General features: G+C 40.2%; 1 protein-coding gene across 6 annotated transcripts in view; it reads left to right on the top strand.

Annotated features, from left to right (window-relative positions):
* The window catches only part of STARD13 (StAR related lipid transfer domain containing 13), a 294,723-nt gene that overhangs the window by 77,370 nt on the left and 191,598 nt on the right, over positions 1-25,755 (top strand). For all 6 annotated transcript variants that reach the window (XM_084506706.1, XM_084506700.1, XM_084506705.1 and 3 more), the window contains one exon: positions 9-143. In XM_084506706.1, the coding sequence (XP_084362832.1) occupies positions 9-143 (135 nt within the window). The remainder of the gene's footprint in view (positions 1-8; positions 144-25,755) is intronic.

The following is a 25,755-nucleotide window of genomic DNA, read 5'->3' as shown; positions in this document are numbered from 1 at the left end:
TCTTACAGTGCCCTGTTCCGGTGGAGAAGAGCTTTTATGGAGATCATCAAGGAAAGGGATCTTGGAAAAACAGAAGAGTAGACTACCAGGATCTAGATTGTTTACCTTACCCAGTCTCTACTGGAGCACGACCTAAAACTGATGTAAGTAACTACTTCATATTTAGAACGTTTTCTGACTTTGAGGTTAAGTACCTTGAAAATTTGTTACTTATTGTTAAAATCATCTATGTGTTTCTTCTAAGTAATTTGTTCTGCAAATATTGCACTGCATAGAGGAATTCAGTATGCAAAATGGGTACAGATAAAAGTTAACTCAGTCTTCAGTGAGCCTCCAAGGCTGTTGGATGAGTATAATCTGGTTTTAGACAACTCTAAAAAAGACTTCTACATCTGAACTAGTTACTTGGACTGCCTTTACAGTAAATGGAAAGCAATAGGCACTTTTGAAAAGTAATTCATCTCATCTGGAGGTTAAGTGTGGTGGATTCCAGGCATCAATGCTACCATTGGATCTTCATTGCTGATTTTAGAATAAGTGTCTTGTGATGTTTAGTCTGGGTGTTGATATCCTCCCCCAATCCATGATGGATTCTACCCTGAATTCTCCGAGTGGCAGTATTTGGCTCTGGTGGTTTAGTTAAGCCTTATTTCTAATCAATAATAGTTGTTTTGTGTTTTTTTTTGTTGTTGTTGTTTTTTGGTTTGTTTTTGTTTTTTTTTTTTTTAATTATTATTTCTTTACAAGCTGATGCTATAGTCTGCAGCCAAAGTCTGTTTAAACCATTAGAGGTATTTCCCAAAAGGTTTGATTCACTTCCTCAATAGCTAAATGTTGTTTTATTTCTGCATGTAAAAATAAGCTATTTTAGGATCAGTGTCATAGTTCCAAAATGCAAATGTTTTTGTCTCTCAGCTGTGAATTACTTGGGTGCCAGCAGTGTCCATTAACATCACACGACATAAAAATAGCTGCTTTTCATTGAATCCAAGGTACTTCTAGTCCAGTATCCTTTCTTTGACAGTGGTCAACACTGGATGTTCAGGAAAGCAGTGTAAGATCAGAGTAAGCTGGTAGGTTGCCATCTCAACTTCCTGTGAGGTGTTCATTGTGTACACATGTTGAAGCCAGACTCCATATTATGGTTTTGCAATTAATAGCCCCTGAGGGTGGATTTTTTTTCCATTAAGTTGTCTTTTATATTCATTTTCTCTCTTGATATACAAATCATCTTGTAGCCATGAGTTCAAAGTTTAACTGTGGAGTTTGGGGGGGACAAAAAAATCCCACATGTTTTCTGTTGTAAATTTGCTACTGGATTATTAACTTGGCTGCAATTCTTGTACTGTGAAAAACTGAATTACGGGAATCATGTAAGAAGTGGAGAATAATACCTAAGTCCATTTTTTCCAGCATGTCTGACTGTATTTATTGATAGTGATTTTTTATCTGTCTGTTTATCTTATGCTCATTCAGCTTCACAAGATTCTTTTGCAGCAAGTGGCAGACAGTTTTTGTTTTTATTAACGTCTGTAATTTAATATCATCGGAGAACTGTCCCTTTATATTCCTCCATTTTCCAGATTATTTATGTGTATATTGAACATATATTTGTGAGACTGTCAGGTAATATCTATTAACTGTAAAAGAAAGCAACCATTTGTTGCTGTTTTTTTTTTCCTCTGCCTTTTAGTTAGCAGTGAAAAGAAGCTTTGATTTCCTGGTATATTTTCTGGTATTCCTCCTTAACAGCTCAGGAAGAGTCTGTGATAGATAACTCTTCAGAAGATTTCTGGAATGGAAGTATATTGTATCTGCATGTTCAGTCAAATAACCTGTCTAGATTATTGAGATATGATCTCCAAAAGCTATGCTCACAGTTCCCTGTTAGCCTTTGTTACTAGGTGTGTGTTTATTCTGCTCTTAAACATACTTTCTGGTACTTTTCTGCCTACCTTTTCAGTCCTACTTGCATCTCTTCCACAAACAGCTTCAGAGGCATTTTCAAATATTGGCATGTGTATGCCACCCTCCATTCCTCTGATCCCAAAGTCAATAAAATTTAACAGTAATTATACATCAAATTAATAGCTCAGCAGTTCCCTTTCTCTTGACGAGGTGTTTATTTCAAGTTATCTACTCACTTTCAATAAAAGCAAAATTTCTTGTGATGGTTTTAAACATGCTTTTAATATATTGTTGACTTACCCAAAAATGATACGCACACACCTTACAAATTCTGTATTTCATGAAATGAGCCTACTCCTGTTCACTGAAGTGAAAATTCGAAGGTGTGCTCCATTTGCTTATTAATTGGAAACATTATTGTCTTCCCACTATCCATTTCCTTTCCTTAGAAAAAGGATTTGCTCTTTTCCATTTCTGCAAAAGCACAAACATCTGTTCTAGTTTTTTGTTTGTTCTAACCAGAATAGATAGTAAAGATCAATAAAAATAAAGATACTTGTCAGCTTTATTTGTTTTTTACCTCGGTCAAATGTTCAGGCACGTACAAGTATAGTTGCTTAACTGCCTTCCCACTAATGCTGTGTAAATATTTTTGAAGTGGTGTTACAGTAATGCTGTTGTTTGGCTGGAAGTGTGTGGAAAGGAAGGCTGAAACATAATTTTTAGTGTTTTTTTTTCTTTTCCAAAGTCCACATTTCACTTTTTGTTGAAATTCATGAAGTATTAATACAATAAATAGCAGTTCCACACTTCTTTGTAAGTACAGTCCATGTAGTGCTATAGTAACAGCAGGAAGTACCACAGTTTCTTAGAGTACCATCAAGTCTAGAGACCTACTGGAGGCACGCCATTTCTTTAGAAATTAGTGGTCTATTTTTAGAATTGGCTAGTGCTTTAAATTAGAGATAAACATTGAAACTCGGTGTTTGCAGATTTTGTTCAGGAGAGTAGGTAATTTTTCTTCTTCTTTCAAAGTGCTGCTTTTTGTGTACGAAGTATATTTCAGGCAAATACAAATTATATCATGTCTGGATCCAGGCATTCTTCCTGCATGTTTCTGTCATGTGTCTCTAATAACTGAACTTTCATGATGTTTTCCTTAAGATACAGACTTTTCCATATTTACAGAAAAGGGCACGCCAAGATTGTATTTATTACAATAAAGAGAATGGACAAAAGGCCTGTTTCCTTCTGTATCACACCAAGATTGTATTCATTTAACTCCTGTGTTCCAAGTGGTATAACACAAACTTGGGAGTAACACGGAGATTAAATCAGACCAGTTGTATTTTGGTAAGCTGTTTTTTCTTCTCTTCTAGTTTTTTTATGAGTCTGGAACTCAAAAAGAGCTTATCTGTCTCATCTCCCCAGGAGCTCATACATCCAGGCATTTAGAAAACCAAATACTCTACAATTTATTGTGATTAGCAAATGTAGCTGAGGAGGCCAGTGTTAGAATTAGCAGGGATGCAGTAATTTAGGAATAATACGCACTGAATTATGCTGGACACAGTTCAATTCTCAGTACAAGGCATTGATGTTAGCTGCACACTTCCATAGATTCCAACCATGCTGGCAGCTTAAAAGACACAATGAAGATTTTGTTGGCAAACTTACGTCACAGTAGGTATTCTGTTTATATGCCATTAAACGATGACTCAAACTTGTTACATTTTGACAGAATAATGGTGAAAATCTTTTTTCTTAAGGACAGTGTTTTAGGGCAGTGATGTGTCATGTCCTGTCTTCCTTCTTTCCTTCCCCCGCAAAAAAAGAAGTTGCTTCACTGTGGGAAACATTATTTGTGAGGTATGTACCTAAGGTGGTAGGGAATTTAGGCGTCTGAGAGATGAACAGCAAATTTCATCTGACAAATGCTGACATTTATAAGTCCATGTCTACATGGTATAGACTCCATTAACGAAGAGAAATAGCACTTCCACAGCAAAATGTCTTAGCCTGAAGTAGTCATTAAATGTAGGTCACCCGGTTGCGGTGCTTTGTGCCCTGAAAGTGCTGATATTAGACATTTGACTATTCGCTGAGTATTGAAAGAGCCTTCAGTGACTGGCAGAGGCCTAGGTGCCTAGCGCTGGGTGAAATAAATCCCACCCATGGTGTGCAAGCTGTGATCTGGTGTTTGATGGGAAGTGCCTGCCTCACCATGCACTGGGCAGAGGAAATTTCAAGATGGTGAATTTCAAGATGGTACACCCTGATGGTGTAATTTACCAGTCTGATACCAAGTGATGTGAAAATCCCATCAGCAAACACCCTCTTGCTTTTTTAGATAACACAATACCCTGTGTGCTCTGTGAATCATTAAGAAAATGAATCTTTCTATATCAGTAACAAGTAGGTGGGCTTTTTTCTTTATCAGTGCTAAGACTGCTTTTATGTCTTCTTTTTAAGCACAGTTGATGAGCACAGTTTCAATTTCTCATGCTTTAGTTCCACAAATAGCTTGAGTACCTTAAGCAGAGAGGGCTGAAAATGAACCATTTAACAGCTTTTCACCTTGTTTTAAGGGGGATTCTCAGTCTGGTTCACTGCTCAGCTGCATAAATATGTGTGCAAGAGAGATGAAGAGTGGCTGGGGATGAGACACAGTGAGTTGCTTCCTTCAGCATCAGTGTCAGGTTATGATAGCTTAAACTGTTTGTGGAATTATACTTTAATATACTACACCACTTGATTCAGAAAAAGGGATGCAAAACAGTGCCTACAGTGCCTAGTAACCCACATGACTGAAAAGTTTTTGTGATTCTTTTAAGATATACTTTTCTTTTTCTCTCTCTTTTTTTTCCTGAGAATTGCTAGTTGATGCTATAAACAGCATTTCAGAGTTTAGGTCAGAGGTTCCAGAGATGTCTGATATCTTTTGACATTGTTTAGAAATATAAAACTAATAATACTGTAATCTATGACTACAGTAGTCATTATCTCTCTGTAGGCAATGTGATGCCTGCCTGACCCTCTGACATTGTCTGAGACCAGAAAAATTCGAAAGTAAAAACAACCAAAGGAAAATCAAAATCATTGTGTTTCGCATCCACTACTTGTTCAATATTCGTGCCCCTGGACCAGCAGGGATCAAAGATTATTCCATTAGTGAGTGTGTGTGACAAGCTTTTTATGAGGTAGCTGCCATGTCCAACGCAGAAGTGAAGTTACAGCGTGACAACTCATATCAGCTTGTATTTCTGCTAAACACTCCTTTGGAATTTTAGAATCTTAGCATATTTACAAACCTTATGCTGATCTTCCCTTTCTCTGTGAAACATGTAAGCAGAGTCTTCATTTTACATCTGAGATGAGGAGATAAGTGTGTAACCTGGCTCTAAAAGAAGTTTCACGCTCTATCACAGCTGGACATGGTCATAAATAGGGTTCATGGTACAATTTCCAGCAGCAGTTACGCTGATTATCTAGTAGGGTACATTTCCCTAGGTGACCAGGATTTACTGAGGTCAGGCTTTACTTTTCAGGTCATGCTTTACTCTGATCTTCCACCCATTGAAAAAGTTGATAGTAAAACCCTGAGTAGACTTCTGTCCTGTGGAGACTCCTGAAATTTTCTTACCCCAGAGAGCATTGCCCATTCTGTTGCCACTCTTGTTGAGCCATTTTATGTGACCTACAAAGTGCAAGAAGATGAAGTGAGAAGCCTAGAGTGAAGTGGGGAGACAGGGTTTGGTGCTTCATTTTATCAAAGAAATGGTGTGTTTGAAGACACAATCATTTGATTTTGCTGAAGCTGAAGATTGCTGTCTGTACTTCAGTTAAGTGTCCTTGTACAAGTAGCATAGCTCATGTAGATAAGAGATGCAAAATTATTCGTAGAAATGAGATCCTCACCAACTTTCTGAAAGATGATCTAGTTTCTTGGTAGTAGAGGAATTCATTGTCCTGGCAAAAACCTGTACTAGCTCCAGGAAAAAACAAGGAGACTAATAGGGAATGAAAGGTAAACAGCTTCCTTCCTTCCTTCCTTTCCATTCTGATATTAATAAATAACACTCCAGGCTTTCTCATCCTCTTTGATTCCAGTGCACCTGACAGCACTCTGGCCAAAGCGTGTTCCCAGCAAGGTGGGTTTGCAAAAGAGCAGAGCATAGTCTTATCTCTTCCCCCTTTTGTCTTTATTCCCCCCTCCCATCGGTCATCAGCCTTCTGTCAGCTCCTGCCCACAAAGCCATCCGTGAACCAGTCATCGCCGCGCTTGCACATTATGCTGAAGTCAGGATGCCACAGCAAGTGTTTCAGGACAGGGAAAGCACAGCATAAATTTTAGCGTTGCTTAATGTGAATATTTTGTAAAGGAATGGATAAACTTTAAAAAATGCTACAAAGAAAACTAAATTGAAATCACATCTAACATACCTTCTAGACAGTCCTAAATTCTGTGCCCAAATTCTCAGTCCACCCATCTCTGCAGAGCTGGGAAACCTCAGTATGAACAGGACTGGGCTTTATGAATCCAGAAGGTGTAAGCATACCAAACAAGCACGCACTGCATCCATCTCACTGGACAGACAGAGTGTCTGAGCAGCATTTGCAGGACTGATGCCAAAGACCATTTTTCTGAAGGGTCAGTTCTGAAGGTGGCAGAACCAGGCCCTAACCTAGAGGAGGTACATGAATAGTGTAAGTGACTGTGCGTACAGGACTACTTATTGTTTCATTACACATTTTCATTGTTTTCTATACCTAAAATTGCCATAATGAAAGAGGTCACAGGGCCAGTTTGTAGGGCACTGCCTTCACATTTTAGAAATGGTGTCTTGAGCTGCGAGTTCCCTTTAATAAAGCTTATAAATTTTAAAATGGATCTTGGCATCGTAGTATTTATGTATAATGGTAACAAATGCTGTCATTATTCTCATTGTCTTGTGAGGGATGACGGGATTGTTACCTGCTAATTTTATTGCAGCTTCTTGGAATTTTGCTTCTGCATTTAGCTGATTAGAGCTAAAAAGGGGTTGTTTTGTGTGGAGTTTGCTCTTTCTTTTGTGTCCGAGCAGGCCTCTTTTCACTAGTACAAGAACAGATGAAAGAAAGAGAAGTCTTCCCAAACACACACAGCCCAAAAAGTTTTTCCAAATGCACACAGATCAGGTCACGTTCTTCATTCTGATTTACCCACCTACCTTTCAAATGTCGCTTGAAGTATTTTAGCAAGGAGACTCCAACATCTTGCACCGCAGCTGCTTTGCATACAGATGGTGGGATAGCAAAGGGGTGGGTTTAGTTCTTGGTGGTGGTAACCCTGACCTCCAAAGGGACTGAAAAGACCGTGTCGTCTTGATTGATGAGACTCTTGAAATGTTAGTGTCAGTTCCAAGTAAATGAAATCTCTTAGATCATTATGATTCATTTAGGACCACATTGTGGCATGTTGCTGAACTGACTGGGAAGTATTTATCAACTACTTTGTTCGGTGAATTTAATAACATTCCTTAAAATACTTAAAATACACGGTTCCTTCATTATTTGCTCAATTCCATTTTTTTCCTGACAAAAATGTTGAAGTCAGCTCAAGATGACAATCACAATGTAGCTGTACAATAATATTGATAATATTAATATTACTCTGAACTGCTATAATTAAATTAATCTATGAAAATATTTGTTTTTAAATTACTTTAATGGTATCCATTTTACACAGTGTTATTTTTTTACATCAGATTATTTATTTTCATTTAGTTTTCATAAGGATTATTTGGAGACAAGGGACATGTTTTGTATTTTTTTTAGGAGATTATTGCATTATCTGCGTGAAAAATGAAAGAGCTTTTTCCTTACTTATAACACAGCTTTGGGAAATAATAATTTCATGATAATTACTCTTAGATGGATATTGACAAGGTAATTTATAGGCATTTTTTTACATACAATGTAGCTAAAATGGAAATTTATAGCTCATTTTGGATTAAGGTTCCTTTGATACAGTTCTAAAAGTGTATGGTGTCCTGATAGGTATTGGGAGGAGACTAAAACTGCTTATTTTATTTCTCTGCATTACATGGCTATTTAAATATTTCAGACTGATATGTTTTAAGAAAAACTTTGAAAGCATGAGTGATGGAAGGAGCAGTTGTGAAGTCGCAGTGACCCACCTCTGCAAGGGCCACCAGCAGTTCCCCTGGGACTACAGGGGCAGCTGAGCAGCTGGGCTTGGTGATGAATTAGCCAAAAACCCTGTGAGCAGCAGCAGCCAGTGTAAGGTGTGGAGAGGGCACTGCTTCAGCCAGCCCAGCCCAGCCCCTGCCTGGTAGTCCCTGTCCAAGGTGAGATTTGCCATCTGGGTTCGTGCAGCCTTAGTGATGAAAGAAGAGCTGCATGACTGTCATGGATTCACTAACACATGCATCACAAGTGGAGCCTACTTGTCATACTTGGCTTTTTTAGATGTGGTTATCATATGCAAATTGAAAAAAATATTCTAGAATGACATCGTTGTTACGTTAATTTTCAGATCCTCTAGCTGAATTCTTTGGGAAAACCAAGTGCAAGGTACTAGTACTCATCAGTGCTACTTTTTGTGCTTTATTTCTGATAACACTGATTGTTCACAGGAACACAATCCCATTTCATAATAGCGCCATCTTATTAATCATAGCACTAACATTGCTGAGTTATATTTCAGCATTGGTATACAGCCTCATAAACGCATTGCTTTTCAGACTGAAATGCCCTGACTGACTGTCAGTAGATGTGGGATGCAAGCTGTCAAAATAAGAATCTCTGTAAATGCGTGACAAGAAGCGATCAGGAACCACACGAGTAAATTATACCATACATATGCAAATACAAAGAGGTATAACGTTACTTCCCTACAGTTAACTTCCTCGTCAATGATGTGCAGAAAGGAAACACTTTAACTCTTTTCTTCCCTTCTCATGTTTTACACCAGCAGCAGGACTTGTGCTTTTAGGCGCAACACATTGTCTATTTAATTGAATAACAGTACGGCTTTCTAGCATGTTTTGCAGCAGCCACGGACAAGAACAGGCTATGAGGTACACCGGTTCCTGTGGGTGAGATTGGCAGACGTGTGCTGGATTGGACCCTAACAGACTGTCTGCTCTACTTTTTGTTTGTGGGATTTGTTGAGCACGCAGTTTTCTTCAGGGAGGTGTGTACAACCTTACTGTATCTGTCTACATACTTGTCAGGTTATTGCTTATTCTTTTTCTGGCCCTGTAGTATATTTGTTGTAACACCATGAAAAAAAAAAAAAAAAAAAAAAAAAAGTTAAATGTTCTATGTATATAGTTTAATCATGGTTCTTTCTCTTTCAGTGTAGCTATTACTCATTTGCACCATCTTGGCCCCTGTTTTGGGACTTTTGTCATTCTTATTCAGGCAGGGTTCTCTCAGCTACTTAGCATGTTGATCGGACAGTGCACACAACTGAGCTGGATCCTTTGACTTTTACAATAATAGTTGCTCACAGCAAGAGGAAAGAGGAGAGATTCTAAAATTACCAGCAATGTATAGTTAAAAACATGTCCTGCCGGGACTGCAGCAGCGCTTGTGTGTGGTGCTTTGGAGCTTGGGTAGAGTCGGACCTCTAGTCCCACTTATGCAGTGGTGCAAAGGTCTCTCATAATACAAGCCTCCAGGCTCTTTGTACTCTTGAGAGCTTGTAGACTGCTCTCCCCTGTTTCCCACGCTAGGGAAGAAGGGACTTCCATCTATAACAGACCAGGGACAGAGGCTGGCACAATGCATAAGGAAAGCATTTTTAATGCAAATGAATACAGCAAATCATGCATCCCGTCTCTCTAGCAGAGAGATAATCCCTCTCAAGGTACAACTTTCTCTTGTGCTTCTTTTGGGAGGAGGCATCTTTGCTTAACTGCCACCCTGTTGTTCTGGGATGTACGGTACCAGACAGCACTGAAACAGGATTATGCAGTCCTTTGTGCAAGTGATGTGTGCTAAAGCTGGTACAGGCAGGAAGGCTCAGGATTCTGTTTGACTTTGAGCTATTTTATGCAGCAGCTCTGTGTTTGTTTTTTTCTCAGGTGTACCCAGTCATTTCCCAGGACTCTTCTTACAGATTTCTGTAACTCCTCCTTCTTGTAAAAAAAAAAAAAAAAAAAAATCTATCTATCTATCTATCCATCTATCTATCTATATAAATAACTAAATAAATAAAAACTAAGAAGAAAAATTCATATACATGTCTCTCTATACCTGTTTTGTTGTTGTTTTTTTTTTTTTTTATGGACTGCAGTTTTTTAACAGTAATTCTCTGTACACAGGTAGTTTGCTGTATGGATGTAGCAGCCTGGGCATTGCTGGCACAGTGAACTGCATTTGAACTGCTTCTCCAGAAGCCTCTGCAGTGCTTCAGAAATTAGAGAGGAGTCAGTGCTACAGAGGACTCTCTCTTATCCAGAGCAGATCCTACCAAGAAAGAGGGTGCATTCTACCCTCGCATGTGTCTTATGGGAATCAGGGAGTATGGGGCAACAGTACTTGCTCAAGTCTTGTACTGTCCCAGAGTCATGAAGCACATCCACAAACAGATGAGGTGCAGGGATTCAAGGCCCCATGCTGTAAATACAGTGTGAGAGCTCAGCTCCTCAGCAGCCTTCAGCACTGCTCTCCTGGAGCTCTTGTCTCAGCAGAGATGTTGCCTCTTCTTCTCCCTGGAGTCTGGAGGCTTACCTACAGAAGAGACAGATAACATAAATTCACTGCTGGTAATGCTCCCAAAGGGGGAACATGGTAAATCCAAGCCTGGAACACACGGAATGTGAAAATGTGAAAATACAGTGAATTGAGGGCTGGTTGTTTTTTGTTTTGTTTTTCAGGATGACTTTTCTGAAAGAAAAAAATAAGCAAAACAGAAAGCTCTTTCCAACAAGAATGAGAAAGTAGGTTGATATTATCCAGTGTTTGCATTTTCCCATTCATTTTTACAGCAGCCAGTTTTTCCTGTTCTTGGCAGCAGAAGGTTCAGATGTGCAAGTCTTGCTGCTGTAATTGCCTGGTGTACTCATGGGGAAACAGACAAAAACTTCGGAGGTGAAGATCTCTCCTATAATTTCATGATGTATGGAAGGAAATACAACTTCAGAAAAATTATTTGCAGAAGGTTTCTATCTAGTTACAATTCAGCTGGCATTTTGGTAAATTCCCAGAACTAAACACAGACCGATAAAGTACTGATTTAGAGATGAACTGCTAGTTGTTAGATGAGGCCTGCTGATAATCTACTTTATTTGAAGCAGCCACATGTCAAAATTATGACCTTCTTTAAATTGGCATTACATGGTTTAAATATTACAATGAATAATCACCTGGTGTAAAACCAAAGTGCTCAGAAAATAAAAATGTCTGAAGCTTCTGTATTGCAAAATGTCCTTGTGCAAATTTTCAGACAAGCCATTAAAGTAGATCTTGACAGTGTTGTGCATTAGCCAGCACGCTGCAAACTGAACTGAAGATTTCCAGAGGTACATGCATGTCTTACAATATCAGCTAGCAAATCAGGCTTTGCAACTAGGACTGTGCATCTGGACAGCAGTAAAGTTAGCACAGCTGTGTCGAGGCACTGGAGTAACCTGTGGTCTGAGAGACCTCAGAAGGACTTCCAGGCTATTTTCCCATATAGTGAGTCAGAATCACCTATACCTATGTCATCCCGACAAAAGTTAGTCTAACTTCCTTTTTTTAATAAAAACTGTTGACAGACTACAGAGTCTGTTTAGATTATATGTTTCAGTGCTGCAGTTATTAGAAAGCTTTACTATGGTTTCTTGCTCTAAAATGTCTTTTTGCATTCATCATTAATACGCAAAATTTCCCTTCTGCCTTCCTTCTTCAGGTCAGTGTGGTTCATCTAACTTTCTGTTGTAGGTCCTGTTTTCCAGACTCCTTGTTGCATCCTGACTTGCACACTAAATTTTAGTTTGAGCATGCCTAGAGGTAGTTACATGTCTCATACTTCTGTCTAAAACCATGAGTTTTATCATTTGAGGCCAGAGCAGAATCTGGGCTCTTTGTAACGTACATTGGCTAGCGAGTTACACAGGCACTGAAGTGACCAGTGGTATTCTGGCTCCATAAGCCAGCAATCACCACTGCTAAGAAAAGAAGAGGAAAAGATTTGGAACTCAGAGGAAAATTGTAGAGTGACAGTGATGGCCCATCTTGGACTAACTGAAAGGAACTTGAGATGTAAGCAGACATGCAAAATTGACGGTTTGATGTCCATATTGAGGAAATTGTATGGTACTCTGAGTGTATAAAAATCCAAGAAATGGTAAATGGTTAACTTTTTCTATTGAAGGAAGGCCATTTGTTTCTCAGCACAAAGCAGAGGCATCATGAAAATGATGAAATGAACAAGAGAATAAAGATAACCAAACTGACAAAAATTCAGAAAAATATTCTGTTGTTTCTTACCTTTCAGCTGCTTTGGGTATATTTTGATCTTCTTCATGAGCACAGTTAAAAAAGTTACATGTTTCCAATTACTGCCATTGGTTCCTGTAGCCTGTATTTCCTTAGTCCTAGAATGTCCTAAGAAATGTGTTGTAGCTTGTGTTTTTAGACCCAGCTTGATCCGTGGCTGTGCCTACTATACAAGAGATCTCTGCACAGATAAATACAAAATTCAGTAAAACACACTTGTTGTCAAAAAGCGATTCCCATGAGATCTGCAACTTGATTTAAGTTTCCTGCTACCTTTCTACCAGCATAAGTGGAAAGGGAATGCTATTTTCTTTTAATTTCCCAGGCTGAACACCTCCTCGCTCCCTTCAGTAATTACAGAGCATCAGGAAGCTTTTTTTGATGGCGGGCACATGGTATATGGGAGCACTCTGAAATACCCCACAGCCAGGGGAGGATCAGGTGTGGTCAGCGTGCCAAGAGGGATGAAAGGAAAGGCAGAAGCTGCAGGAAGCGTAACAAGTGACTCAGTAGGTGGCACTCTTCCCTCTGCATCAGCAGCAAGGTGAAGCAAAAGCTCAAATCAGTACTCGGCATCAGTACTGCTGAAACACTAGTTCAGGATGCAGCGTGAAATCCAAAGCCTTGACCTCTTTTGATGCTGTTTTTTTTTTATGGAGTCGGCCTTGATTCATGTATAAAAATAGTTTAGCAAAGGTTCTTGAAATTTCAGCTCAGATAATCTGCCTAATGAGATTTCTATCTATAGCTTTGGCTCTGTAAATTATTCTTCACTTCTTGTTCAGGCAATGCAATCCTAATACAACCATGCTTTGATGTCAGACATAACTGTCTTTCTAGACTAGTGGTGACTCTGGTCTGCACAGTCTGAGCGTTTTGAGATGCAAATCCTCATATTCTCACAGACTGTTTGCTGATTGTATTGCACCGGCTTTTCAACCAGTCATTCAGCCTCTTCTGGGAGTGAATTTAGTGAGATCTTAGACAACCATCTGAAACTTAAATAAGTATAACAATGTTTTATACTTATATATAACACATGCACCCCATCTTTCTTAATGAACCCTTTTTTTATGGGGAACCTGGTTTGGGTCAGTAAAGTTGTTTTGTCCATCCTGGTCCTAGTACTTGTGGTGACAGGAAGAAAAGAAAAAAAAAGAAAAAAGAAGTAGTTCTGGAGCTTAATCCCTGTACTCAGTAGGTTTTTGGCCACCTGTCCACCCTGTATTCTTGAAGATGTTCATTACATCAGCAAAAAGGAGGATTCATCTACTGACCAGCCTTGCAACTCAGCCTTGTCTACTCTTTGCAAAGTGTATGGTAACCAGGTATCATTTTCTTCTGACTTCGTGGGGGAGAACACCAAAGAACATGGCCTGTGTCAAAAATATAATTTTTCAGTCAGATTCTAGTAGTTTCATACATTTCTGTGGCAGCATCTGAGAATTCAGCTGATTTGCTGCCGCAGCTGATGACTACATGCACAACCAGGGCAACTCTGTTGATTTTGTGTAGTTCATTTTTCTCATCTATCTTTTTTCTTACCTCAGGCTCAGAGGGCACATAGGCTGCTGATGTGGGCATCCTGAACAGTTGAACAGATAGCCGCAATGTTGGAGCAGCTCTCTATGTGCAGGGTGTTGTATCTAGACCTAGAAATTCTGTGGTTGAGTGTATGCTTACCAGGAATTGAAAATACACCCTGTTGCTCCATCTCTGTAATGTCAATGATGGCTTCAGATCTAATCTTCGCCAATCAAGTCAACTGCCCAGAGTGTTAACTTTTTATTCATCACTGTCAAATATTCAAATTTCCCCAATGTCCATCTGCAGAGCAAGTAGAGCTGGTCTTCAAGGAGAGAGATTCCCTTCAGTGGGTCAAGGTCACTGGTAACTATAGCCAACAGTTCTTTCATGCCCAGAATTTTGCATGTGACTTTTTCTTTGCCACCTGCTCTCTTTCAGTTTCTTTCCAGACTAACTCTACCCACGCCCACCAGATGATCTCAGCCATCGTGATGCTGTTGTTGAGGGTAAGCCTGTGCAGGCAGTGAATTTGCACAGCAGGGATGAATCCAGAAAATCTCATAACTTCCAGTCCTTTGTCTGCTGTACTGCTGTAAGGCAGAGAACAGATGTCATTCACTTCTGAATGCTCCCCTTGGCAGGTGAGCCATGGGACAGAAGCAAAGGGAATTTCTATATGAGCTTTGCTGTTTTTTTCACAAAACTAATATTGCTCTAGGTCCAGCCATGTTCTAATCCAGTCATCCCCTCTGAATTTTAATATTTTTCAGTCTGGACACAGTCATCTTCATTCTTGATACCCATTCTAGATACTGACTGTGAAGGAGATGTGGGTGGCTTTGATGTAAAACAAGTAGTGCCAGGGTCTGCACTAGGCCAGAAATCTTATTTGTGCTTTTGGAGGAGTCACTGGGCAGAAACAGCTCATTGCATATAACAATCACCTGTGCTAAGATGGTGATCTTGTTTTGTAAATGCTAAAGTGTCAGCTGCACTGGATTCACATGTGCAGATCAGTGGACTGATCCCAGCTTAAGGAAGAGTGGTGACATAGATCTCTGTGTTTGATCCCACTTTAACATTGATCACTTCTGTTTATTCTTCTCTCAATTCCAGGTATGGGGTGACATTTCGGTTGGAATCTGCAAGGTCTCTTCAAGCTTTTTGAGCAGCCTTAGGCTGCAACAAACCACTTCTGTCTTTCATTAGTAGGCACATTTTAGCCATCCTTCCAGTAAATATGCACAAAAATAGCTGCAGTACCCTAGACATGCATGTTACAGACCTCTACCTGCTGATGTCTTTTAGGTTTTCTTTGTCCATTAGCTTGGGAATTACCATGGACTGTGCCTGTGACCAACAGAGGCTGAACAGCTGAGCTAATGGCTTACACTGCAGGCATGTTTAGAGAGAATCAAATTCAGTCAGTTGAAAGTGTTTGCCAAGTGATTGCACATCCCTTTCACGTGTTTATATACTTCCTTCGTGGAGATCAAGGTGTCGGGCATAGCTGCCAATGACAGTCCTTTGGAAACACTCCAGAAATGCATGCACGTGTTTCCCCACCCGACCTTGTACTTTGCATAGCCCTTCTCTGGTGGGATCTCACAGTGCAGAGGTCCCGTGTTGTTGTGTTGGCAGGGAGCTTCTGTTTCAAAGAAGTGTCCTTTTCTTGCTGTCCACTTACTATTCTGTTGTTTCACTCCACTAACTTTTTCATATCTTTTCTGAAGTGTCTGCACAGAGGAAGTTTGACTAACAATAAATAGTTATAATGAGTTTTAATCCCCAGCTGTACTTAAGCTTCAGGGACTTCTTAAATGCTTTTTGGTAGGTGTTGTGTTCTGAGGGCATATCTGTAGCTTCGACGACTACTTGCCTTTGAATCTCTGTCTCACAGTCAGGATTTGACCCAGGGTCAGGACTGTCCGCTTCAGGGTTGATAGAATTTTTTGCAGTTATTGGCTTTGCTAAATTGAGAACCCTCCTTTTCTCATAACCTGCTTGGGAGTTTTGGATGGTGTGTGGCTGTGAGTCAGTTGGTGATGTTTGTCTCCACAGGGAATTTTTTATCAAAGTCTGTCAAAAGTACTACCTTCTCTGCTAACCACTAGTTTTTATATATACCTCTTCGGAGCACTCCTTAGGACATTTAGTTTGAACATTTTTATTGTGCTCAGCTGAGTGGTCTATCCCTTTATTTTGAGGGAGACTGATCTTGGTGCTGAGCTGTGCATGCCTCTGCCGTGTGGAGTTCATCTGCTGCAAATTGACTGACATTTAGAAGAGCAGCTTGTGCCCCCTGGGAAATCAAGATATTTTGGCACTCTTCATGGTCCTTGCTAGCCTACAGCATACCTGTGCCCTCCTTCTTCTTGGCTGGCATGCATTTCACACCTTTACTGTCCGGCAGCCTCCAGTGTCCAAGGAGTGTCCATCCCTTGGTGGTCTGCTTTGGGTAAGCTTCCCAGGAGTGGTCTCGGAGGGGATGCTTCTGGTTTGTCCACAGCAGATGTGAGGGTAACGTGATGATATCTGAGAAGCAAACATCCATCATTTCCAGCAAATTTGATATACAGTCCCCAGCGGTTGAAGAGCAAGATGAATTTTTTTTCACCGTATCTGAGTTTCAGGAAGTTGCTGGTAGAAATTAATTACGTAGTTTATTATCTCAGACTAAACTCAAAGCCTGCAGTAAGAACTAGAGGAGCTACAGCCTCCCCTGACAAGAAAATAGTCTAGGCTAGTCAGGGTAAGGAGGGACACAGCTAGGAAGAGCATATAAGCATGGTATTCATGCTTATATCAAACAAGTCTCTTGGAATTGTGTGGTGGGTCAATCCCCTGGTTGCAATATCACAGGTAACTCATTTTCTTCCAGTAAGAATTAGCTTTATGTACACAGAAGAAGCATTGCTGTGAGCTGGTTTTACCTAGCAATTCTAACTGGACATTGAGTTTAGTCAGTAGGTTGACAGCAACTATGAGGGAGTTTTTCCCTAAGAAATATATTACTCTAAGATATTAAAATTATGTTAAAAAGGTCCCCCTAGCTCTGAAATGAATTACTGGTACTAGACATTTTCCAGCTCTGAATATCTCAAGGTCATTATGTGAGAATAAAAATTATGTACCATATGGCAAGTCTAAAATATTCAGTAATTTGAAGAGAGTGTTTGCTGAAAATAAATTTTGCAGCCAGCCAGGCTGTAAATTTTCTATAGCTTTGAAAAATCACTATGGAGGCAATAAGAGGACAAAACACTGAAATGTTTTCCTCCCCTGCTTCTCAAACGTAGGTTTATCAGTGGATGATTTTTTTCTTTTTGTCATACAAAAGCACTCATCAGACCTTTTCAACTACAAACTCCTAATGATAATTAGCATTTTAGTGTGGGGACCTGAAAGCGTTCTGTAAACATGATTGAGTTTGCATACAGCACTTCCTGACGGGCATTTCTGTAATAATAGTTTTCATCTGCCTTTACAATTCTTGTATCCCCTGCTTTTTGTGTCAGGAAAAAAAAGGACGCCTGCAAAGAGGTGGATGGCAGTATTTAGGTTTTCAGACCCAAGGACACTTCGTGTTGTTCCTAAGAATATGTCTCATCCATTATCTTCGTTTTGCAGATGGAAGTCAGAAGGGCAGAATGCAAATGGTTGGCTAACGTCCCTCGTGAGGTCTCTTTCAGTATGGAAAGTATGTTTTGATCTTCAGTCCTGCACCTTCAGTCACACAATCATCTTCCCAGCTGTGCAGACCTCTCTTGTATACTACCACCAACACTTGCTTCGCTCCTTCCTACCTAGCCCAGAATATACAAAATACCAAATTGCTTTCATTCTTTGTAATAACGTTTACTCCCTCAAACCTACCATAGCGAGGCAAGTCCTGAACCCTGCTGCCTGAGGCATTCATGGTGCTGTTGACAGATGTCCCAGTAAAATCTGTGTAGCTGCATTTTTCAGTGAGTCAACATCCCACTAACACGGTTGGCATCTCGTAGCCTCCCAGTTTACACCCTCCTCCGCCTGCAAAGGCTTCATTTGCAAAGCAGGGACTCTGGCAACTAAGTACTCTGGCTGCCTCGCTCATCTGGGGGATATCACCGAGGCTCTTAAGGGTGACAGTTCCCCTGGTTTGACTGAAAGGTACGCATTTGTGGGAGGCATTTCGGTGGATCAGAAGCTGGGGCATCCTGATTTTCGATGTGTGTCACCTGGCAGATCTCATTGAGTTGGATCAGCAGTTAATCTGCTGGAATTGCCTGTTCTTTTTTTTCATAGAATCATAGAATCATAGAATATCCTGAGTTGGAAGGGACCCTTAAGGATCATCAAGTCCAACTCTCGACACCGCACAGGTCTACCCAAAAGTTCAGACCACGTGCCTAAGTTCACAGTCCAATCTCTTCTTAAATTCAGACAGGCTCAGTGCAGTGACCACTTCCCTGGGGAGCCTGTTCCAGTGTGCAACCACCCTCTCTGTGAAGAACCCCCTCCTGACGTCCAGCCTAAATTTCCCCTGCCTCAGCTTAACCCCGTTCCCGCGGGTCCTGTCACTAGTGTTAATGGAGAAAAGGTCTCCTGCCTCTTGACAACCCCTTACGAGGAAGTTGTAGACTGCGATGAGGTCTCCCCTCAGCCTCCTCTTCTCCAGGCTGAACAGGCCCAGTGACCTCAGCCGTTCCTCGTACGTCTTCCCCTCCAGGCCTTTCACCATCTTCGTAGCCCTCCTCTGGACACTTTCCAACAGTTTCATGTCCTTTTTATACTGTGGTGCCCAGAACTGCACACAGTACTCGAGGTGAGGCCGCACCAGCGCAGAGTAGAGCGGGACAATCACCTCCCTTGACCTACTAGCGATGCCGTTCTTGATGCACCCCAGGATACGATTGGCCCTCCTGGCTGCCAGGGCACACTGCTGGCTCATATTCAACTTGCTGTCTACCACGACCCCCAGATCCCTCTCTTCTAGGCTGCTCTCCAGCGTCTCATCGCCCAGTCTGTACATGCAGCCAGGGTTTCCCCGTCCCAGGTGCAGGACCCGGCACTTGCTCTTATTGAACTTCATGCGGTTGGTGATCGCCCAGCTCTCCAACCTGTCCAGATCCCTCTGCAAGGCCTTTACGCCCTCATTTGAGTCCACAACTCCTCCAAGTTTGGTGTCATCAGCAAACTTGCTCAAAATACCCTCTATTCCTACATCCAGATCATTTATAAAAATATTGAAAAGTACCGGCCCTAAAATGGAGCCTTGAGGGACCCCACTGGTGACCGCCCGCCAGCCTGACGCAGCCCCATTTACCATAACCCTTTGGGCCCTGCCCGTTAGCCAATTGCTCACCCATCGTATGATGTTTTTATTTAGCTGTATAAAAACAGCTAATTTTTTGTTATTTTCCGTCTCTGGAGAACCTGAAGAATCTAAAAAAAGGGGAAGTGCTAAGCCTAAATGAGGCTGCTGGGACCTGCACATTTAGTTGCACAGATCAGCCATCTGCTTTGCATGCCATACCTTCGCTCCTTGTTATACGCTTATTATGGGAATATTTATTCTGTCAATGACTAGCTGTTTGCTCTTAATATGCTTCCATCTGCATATAAATTTGCTAAACCACTCCCCTTAGGCATATGAGAGTTTGGCTTTCCCTTCAGGATGGCTATAACTATGCAGTTAGGTTTACCATATCATGAGCAGGATGTTCAGCTCTCACATCCATGAGTGTGTGGAAGATGGGCTGGGAGGAGCAGTTTCCACAACTCCACGGATGCAAGAAAGGTTGAGTCTCAGAGTGACAGCCTGTAAAGCTGGATTTTGGAGGTGTCAGAGGTAACAATACAGGTAAAATACTCGGGGAAGAGCCATAGACACGGCTAGGTATAAGTAGGGGCAGTGGATTGCTAGGAATGACGAAGTGGCCCTACAACGTGCTGTGTGCCACATGCATGGCAGGATTGCCTTCACTGAAACTCCCACTGGGCTTTGAGGGGAGCTATGTGAGGAGAAATCCCCTCCTGGGGCTTCCTTCTGGGAGGATCCAGAAAAAGACAGAATTGCAGTTGAGGATGGGAAAGACAGGTTCTGATTTCTGAATTATTCAGGCTTTCCTGAGTTGAGCAGTTCATGCATAATGAAATGAGAAATGGAAAGAACAAAAAAGAAAAGATGGTTTGGGATTTAGGGGGTTGTTTGTTTGATATCTTGTTGCTTAGTTTTGTTTTCCCCACAGAAAATGACTCAGAATAATGTATTTTCTCTGCAGTTCTGCTCCTGTTGCATTCTAACAGAATCCTAAAAGACAGACCCGATCCCCTAACAAGTGTCCATCTGAGCATTTGCACATACTATCGCTTCTCTTGACTGGCTTCAACTTTCAGAAATCACGTGCTTTTGAAAATTAATTGGATTCTCCTTCTCTTTGTAATCAATATTGGTAGCATTTGTCTACAAAAAAACCTTTATCCCAGGAGCATGCATATTTTTTAAATACTTGCCAGAGATGTCAGCTATCACTGGGGAAATGATGTGTTCAGCAATATCTCGCTTTAAATAATTTTTAAAGTAAACACTTTGCTTTGTCTCGCATATGAGTTATGACCCTAATGACTTCTGGTTCTCAGTTTCCTTTCTCAGCGTTTCCTTTCCCCACAATTCTCCTGATGATAAAGCTGCTCGGTGTGGGAATGAGCCCAAGCTGCCTTTTACTCCAATGTATTTACCTGATGTTTTGCCAATGTACTATTATGCTGCTTTTTATATTGAACAATAATGCCCTGGATCTCACATTGTGAAGATCAAAACCCACAATTCAGCAAGGTATAGGGCAGACTGAAGTTTCAGTTGTGGAGGTGCAGATAGGCAGTGGGTGTGCAGATTTCTAGGGGATTGATAGGAAAGGCACAGGGTGCAGTGGCTTTCTGGAGGCAGGTCAATCCCAGCGGGAGCACGGTGAGCACACAATTGCAAAATGTTTGAAGAATGTAGTGATTCTACTAATAGATATGGTGAAGGCAGCTATTTTTTTTCTGTTTAGCCCACTTTCTGTAAGGAACTCCTAATGAACTTTGGCTATTAAATAACACAAAGCTTGACCAGAGAATTTCAGGTGCAGTGGCATTTATTGTTGAGAATTGACTCCTTTTTTTCCACCTCCTCAAGAGGATGTTGATTAGGATGGTGGCTTGTTTGTTCTGTTGGATCCATGGCTACTGTGCAAGTATCTTCATGTTCTGCTACATCCCATCATTAAATGCTTCTCTGAAGGCTCTCTGCAAGTGTTTGGTGAATCACTGTTACATCACTGTTACTTCGTAGGCTTGCTTTTGGGACCAATGAATTATGACATTTGCTCACAACTTGAAATTGCTTTGTCCGTAATAGGTAAGCAGAAAAAAAATAATGGCTACTTTAATATTTAAGAACAGTGTGAAAACAGTGCAAGAAGACACTGTGCAGAGGAAAATAGTCCTGCAGGTCAGGGGATAGTTTGTTTGCATGGAGGTGAGCTGGAGTCCTTCTACAGGAATTTACTCATGACCTATGAGCACAATGCCTGGGGAAAAGTTCAGCAGCACAAGAAACATATATAACTTTGTTTCCCAACTTTTAGATAATTGACTACTCACTGAACAACATCAATAATATTTCATGTTCTCTTGGCCCATCTCTGCACAAAAATCTCTCTCTGGATTGCTTTGCAGAGACATGGTTCATTGGATGTCTCTTCACCATGTTTTAATGTGATCCTGGTGTAGGAATACATGACACAGACGTCCAAGGTGGCTCTGCATGGATCTGACAAAGCTTGTTCATTCCCTGCCCATGTGTGGTGTGCTCATGGTTCACCAGTAAGATCCACCTCATATGTCCAAAAGCTCTGAATTAGAGTCCATAGTGTTTTAGCTCCACTGAAAATGATTTAATAGACATGGAGTCAGTTTACTCACAGTGAAAGCTACACACTGATTTCTATGTAGGTAATTCTCTATTTCAGAGAGAAAAAAAAAAAAAATTGCCAGCAGGTGGGGAAAAAAAAAAAAAAAGTTAATTTGTGTAAAAATCAACAGCAAAAATATTATTTAAGCTGCGTTTTCTTTGGATATGTGTACCTCAGCATAAGAATTTCATTTTTCATTTATAACACTTGATATAAATAGTGTGATAACACTTCACAGAGGCTCTACTTATCAGGGGAATTCCAACTTCTTACAGAGACTGAGGCATACTGGTTGTCATGCCATCCTTGTAAATATTTTATGTTAACTTAAGACTCAAGGGCAGATGTCTATTTTTACTTTGTGTTTGTGAAGAACTATGAACCTGAAAAGCTTTTGGTATAAAACATTTAGCAGTAGCAAAGCCAGTTCAAAGCTCTTTTCAGAAATAGAAATTGTGATGCAGCTTTTTTTGTTGTTGTTATATTTTGTATTATATTCAATGCTTGCCATGCTTCTCTGGTAAACATATCTGTAATAAATAGTTGTTTGAAGCAATAACATCCATTTGGTAAAGTAGCTTGCAATCAGTTTTAAGAATGTGCAGCCTACCTTTCCTGTTAAAGCAACTGCTTTATATTGATGTTGTTAGCGGTAACTTGCTTTCTTTTTCTTTTTCTTTCTTTCTTTTTTTTTTTTAATTTCTTTTTTTATTTTTTTTATACAACTACAGCTTAGTATTGCCAGCCTGCCAAAATAATGAGACTTGCAGACTGGCGAAGGCAGCTGGTTAATAATGTACATCCTATATTGTCTGGTGTCCCAACAAACTTTCCAGGATATCTACTTGTTTTTCAAAGAAATGACATGCAACTTCTATTTGGGGCATAATCTGAGGTTCTTAAAACCACAAAAAAAAATGTCATGTGCTCTTTATTATGATCTGAGTCTTTGAGAGGTAAAGACTTTTGCTGTGAAGATAATAAATATAAACCTTGAGGCCTAAACCACTTGACTTCTAAGCTGCGTGTGTGCATCTTGCCAGAGGACAAAGATATTCAGACATTTACAACAAAATTAACCATCATTAATAGTTATTTTAGAATTCAGATCCAATCACTTAACGCTTTTCTGTGTTTCCCTGGCAAATTTCCAAATTCAACTGCATTGCCAGCTTGAGTGCCCATACCTGCTTGTTGGCATCTACCTACACCAGCCCAGCCCTTGGCTCTGTGGTGGTTTAGATGACTCCATGTGACATCATTCCTAATTAAGTTTGAATACAGTGCTATGTTTGAGAGCCAGAGGAAGTACAGGAAGGAAGCTGAGTGTCAGTGAGTCATGTCGTATGAATGCGTGGCAAGCAGTTATTGATAACATACAACCAAACCACATTGTTGATTTTGGAAGATTTGGTATGGGAACTAAAAGCAGCATCCTGACCTCAGTTGTGATTTGTTTGTATTTGGATTTCCAATAATGCCATTTCTTTTTTTCTTTTTTTTTTTTTTCTTTTTTTTTTTTTTTTGAATAATTATTTCTTTTCAGCTGCTCTGTCTTTACTTATCTCACAGTTCTTGCTGGAATAAAGACCCAGAGGGGCTTTAATGTTTAATCTGTGTGAACAAGGCATCAGCATTTTTCTGAAGACTGTCTCCCATTTTCTGTGTGAAGGAAAAATGTCTCTTTAGTGGCAGGCACCCTGCCTTGTAATTTCCGTTGTGTGAGCTTGGACATCTGTGTGATTATCCTCTGGGAACAGTTGCAGCTTGACACACATGCATCTAGTCTAGCTATTTTTAATCACTGCTTTTCAAGTGTCTGTAGTGAGTTTGGTGACATGAATGGGAATAGTGTTTTCCAAATTTTAGTCCTTTGGTATTTGCTTTTTGTAGTCCCTCAACCCCACTAAAATCTCAAAATATCATAAAGGTTAATCATTTCCAACTGTACAGGAAACTTCATTATAAGGCTTGAAAATATTACAGGGCCCACAGAATTTGAATCTAGCCATACATATTGGAGTATACTGTGAACCAGATAGACCTTAAGCTTTTTTTAAGTTATTTTGAAAGTAAAATATGATCTTCTATGTATTTTGGCTTTATTTATAGGAAAGGTGCTAGTTCTGTATAAGGAACAGTTACTATAAGAGTAGTTCAGCTTGCTGGGGACTTATAATGGTACATTTTTCATTTTACTCCCCAGAACAAAACTGACCCCAAGTAACAATCTTGATCCAGGAACTTTTCCATTTCTGTCACAGTTCCAGGGACTGTACCTTTACTGCTCACCTTACCATAAGGAAAGCTTCTGTGCCACATCTCTCCCTGTCAGAGTGTGAAGTGGTTGTAAAACAAAACATGAGGAGTGTGAGATCCATGTCAGGTCCCAGATCTCCGACTCCTATTCCAATCAGTGTAAGACACTTGAAAAAGCACAGCGCAGTGCCTGGACTAATGAAACAGTATTTTAAGCAAGATTGCAGTTATAAGATTCAAGGATAGTGTAAATGTATCCTTTCATTTTTAAAGCCATGAAGAATACCTTATGTTACAGGTTTATTTAAAGCTGGTTATTTGAAAGTTAACAGAATAAAAGAGAGAAAAAAAAAAAAAAAAAGGCTTCAAATGATTCCTGTAAACTTGATACTTCACTTTTTGCCACAGTGTAGGATCAACTGGATCTGTCACTTCTGAGAAATGTTTGTGTACTCTATTCTTAAACACTTCTGGTGATGAAGACCCCACAATCCCACTGTGCAAGCAGTACTTTACTATATTTCAGCATTAGAAAGTTTTAAAGTGTAATCTGAAGTTTTCTTGCACGTTAAATTCATTTCCTCTTCTCCTCTTCAGATGTGGAAAAAAGATTATATTCTTTCTCTTTATGGCATATGTTTGAAAACTGCTCTCATGTTTCAACCTACTCTTTCTAAATTAACAATCCCATTTCCATAAAATTTTCCTTGCAACTCACATTTTCTAGAGCCCTGGTCATTTTTGTCTCTCTCTCCCCTGGTTCATACTCTTTTTGACATGCGTTACCCAACACTGAATGCTTCAGGTGTTTGCAGTTCAAAAGGAATCACACCGAAGTTCATGGAGCTCTGTCTGATGCTGCAGATGATTATTTACAAAACCAATCCCACTGGACTCAGCAGAGCCACTGACCTACATGCTTCTCAGCGTGAGAAAGGAGTGCAGCCTTGCCACTCGGATCTCCCAAATGTTACTGCAGAGATCGTTTTCCTCATCCATCACTTCAGCCATAGTTTTGCATTCTTCAAGCCGTGCCTCCTTTTCTACTTTATCAAATATAAGGTCTTTATTTTCACTTTCAACTTATTTAACTGCCTATTCCTTTCTTATCACATTTGCTTCTTAGCATGCTCTGGCACCTTCCATCTCTCCATTCCCGATTCCCTAATTCCTAGATTTAAGGAAGATCCTTTGTGATCCTTTCCTTTGTTGGAACATCAGGCATCTTTTGTGTTTCATATGACAGGTACTTAACACATCCATTTTGCTTATACTTAATATGATGATACAAATAAAAGTACTGGCAAATGTGAATGAGGTGCTCAAGAAGGATGGACTTACACAGAACCCACTGTCTATAGTGTGAAGAGCCAAATATTTCAGAGACAATTCTTATATCCTCATGTATTTTTTCCAATCCATAGAATTATGCTTTAATAGTATTTCCACAGGAGAGCAAGGTGAGCCAAGGCCCGGTCATTACAGATGTTTTTCCATGTAATTGAGTGGTTCAAGAAAACGTTATGAAAGATTATCTTGGCAAAAGATGTAAATGTGAAGAGCAGCTGGAAATCCCATGAAGATCCTGCTCATCTATAAATTAATACACACCACTGGGGATACTGAC

This window comes from Aythya ferina, assembly GCF_964211825.1.
Source record: "Aythya ferina genome assembly, chromosome: 1".
Taxonomy (NCBI): Eukaryota; Metazoa; Chordata; class Aves; order Anseriformes; family Anatidae; genus Aythya; species Aythya ferina.
This window is presented reverse-complemented; position numbering and strand designations above follow the sequence as displayed.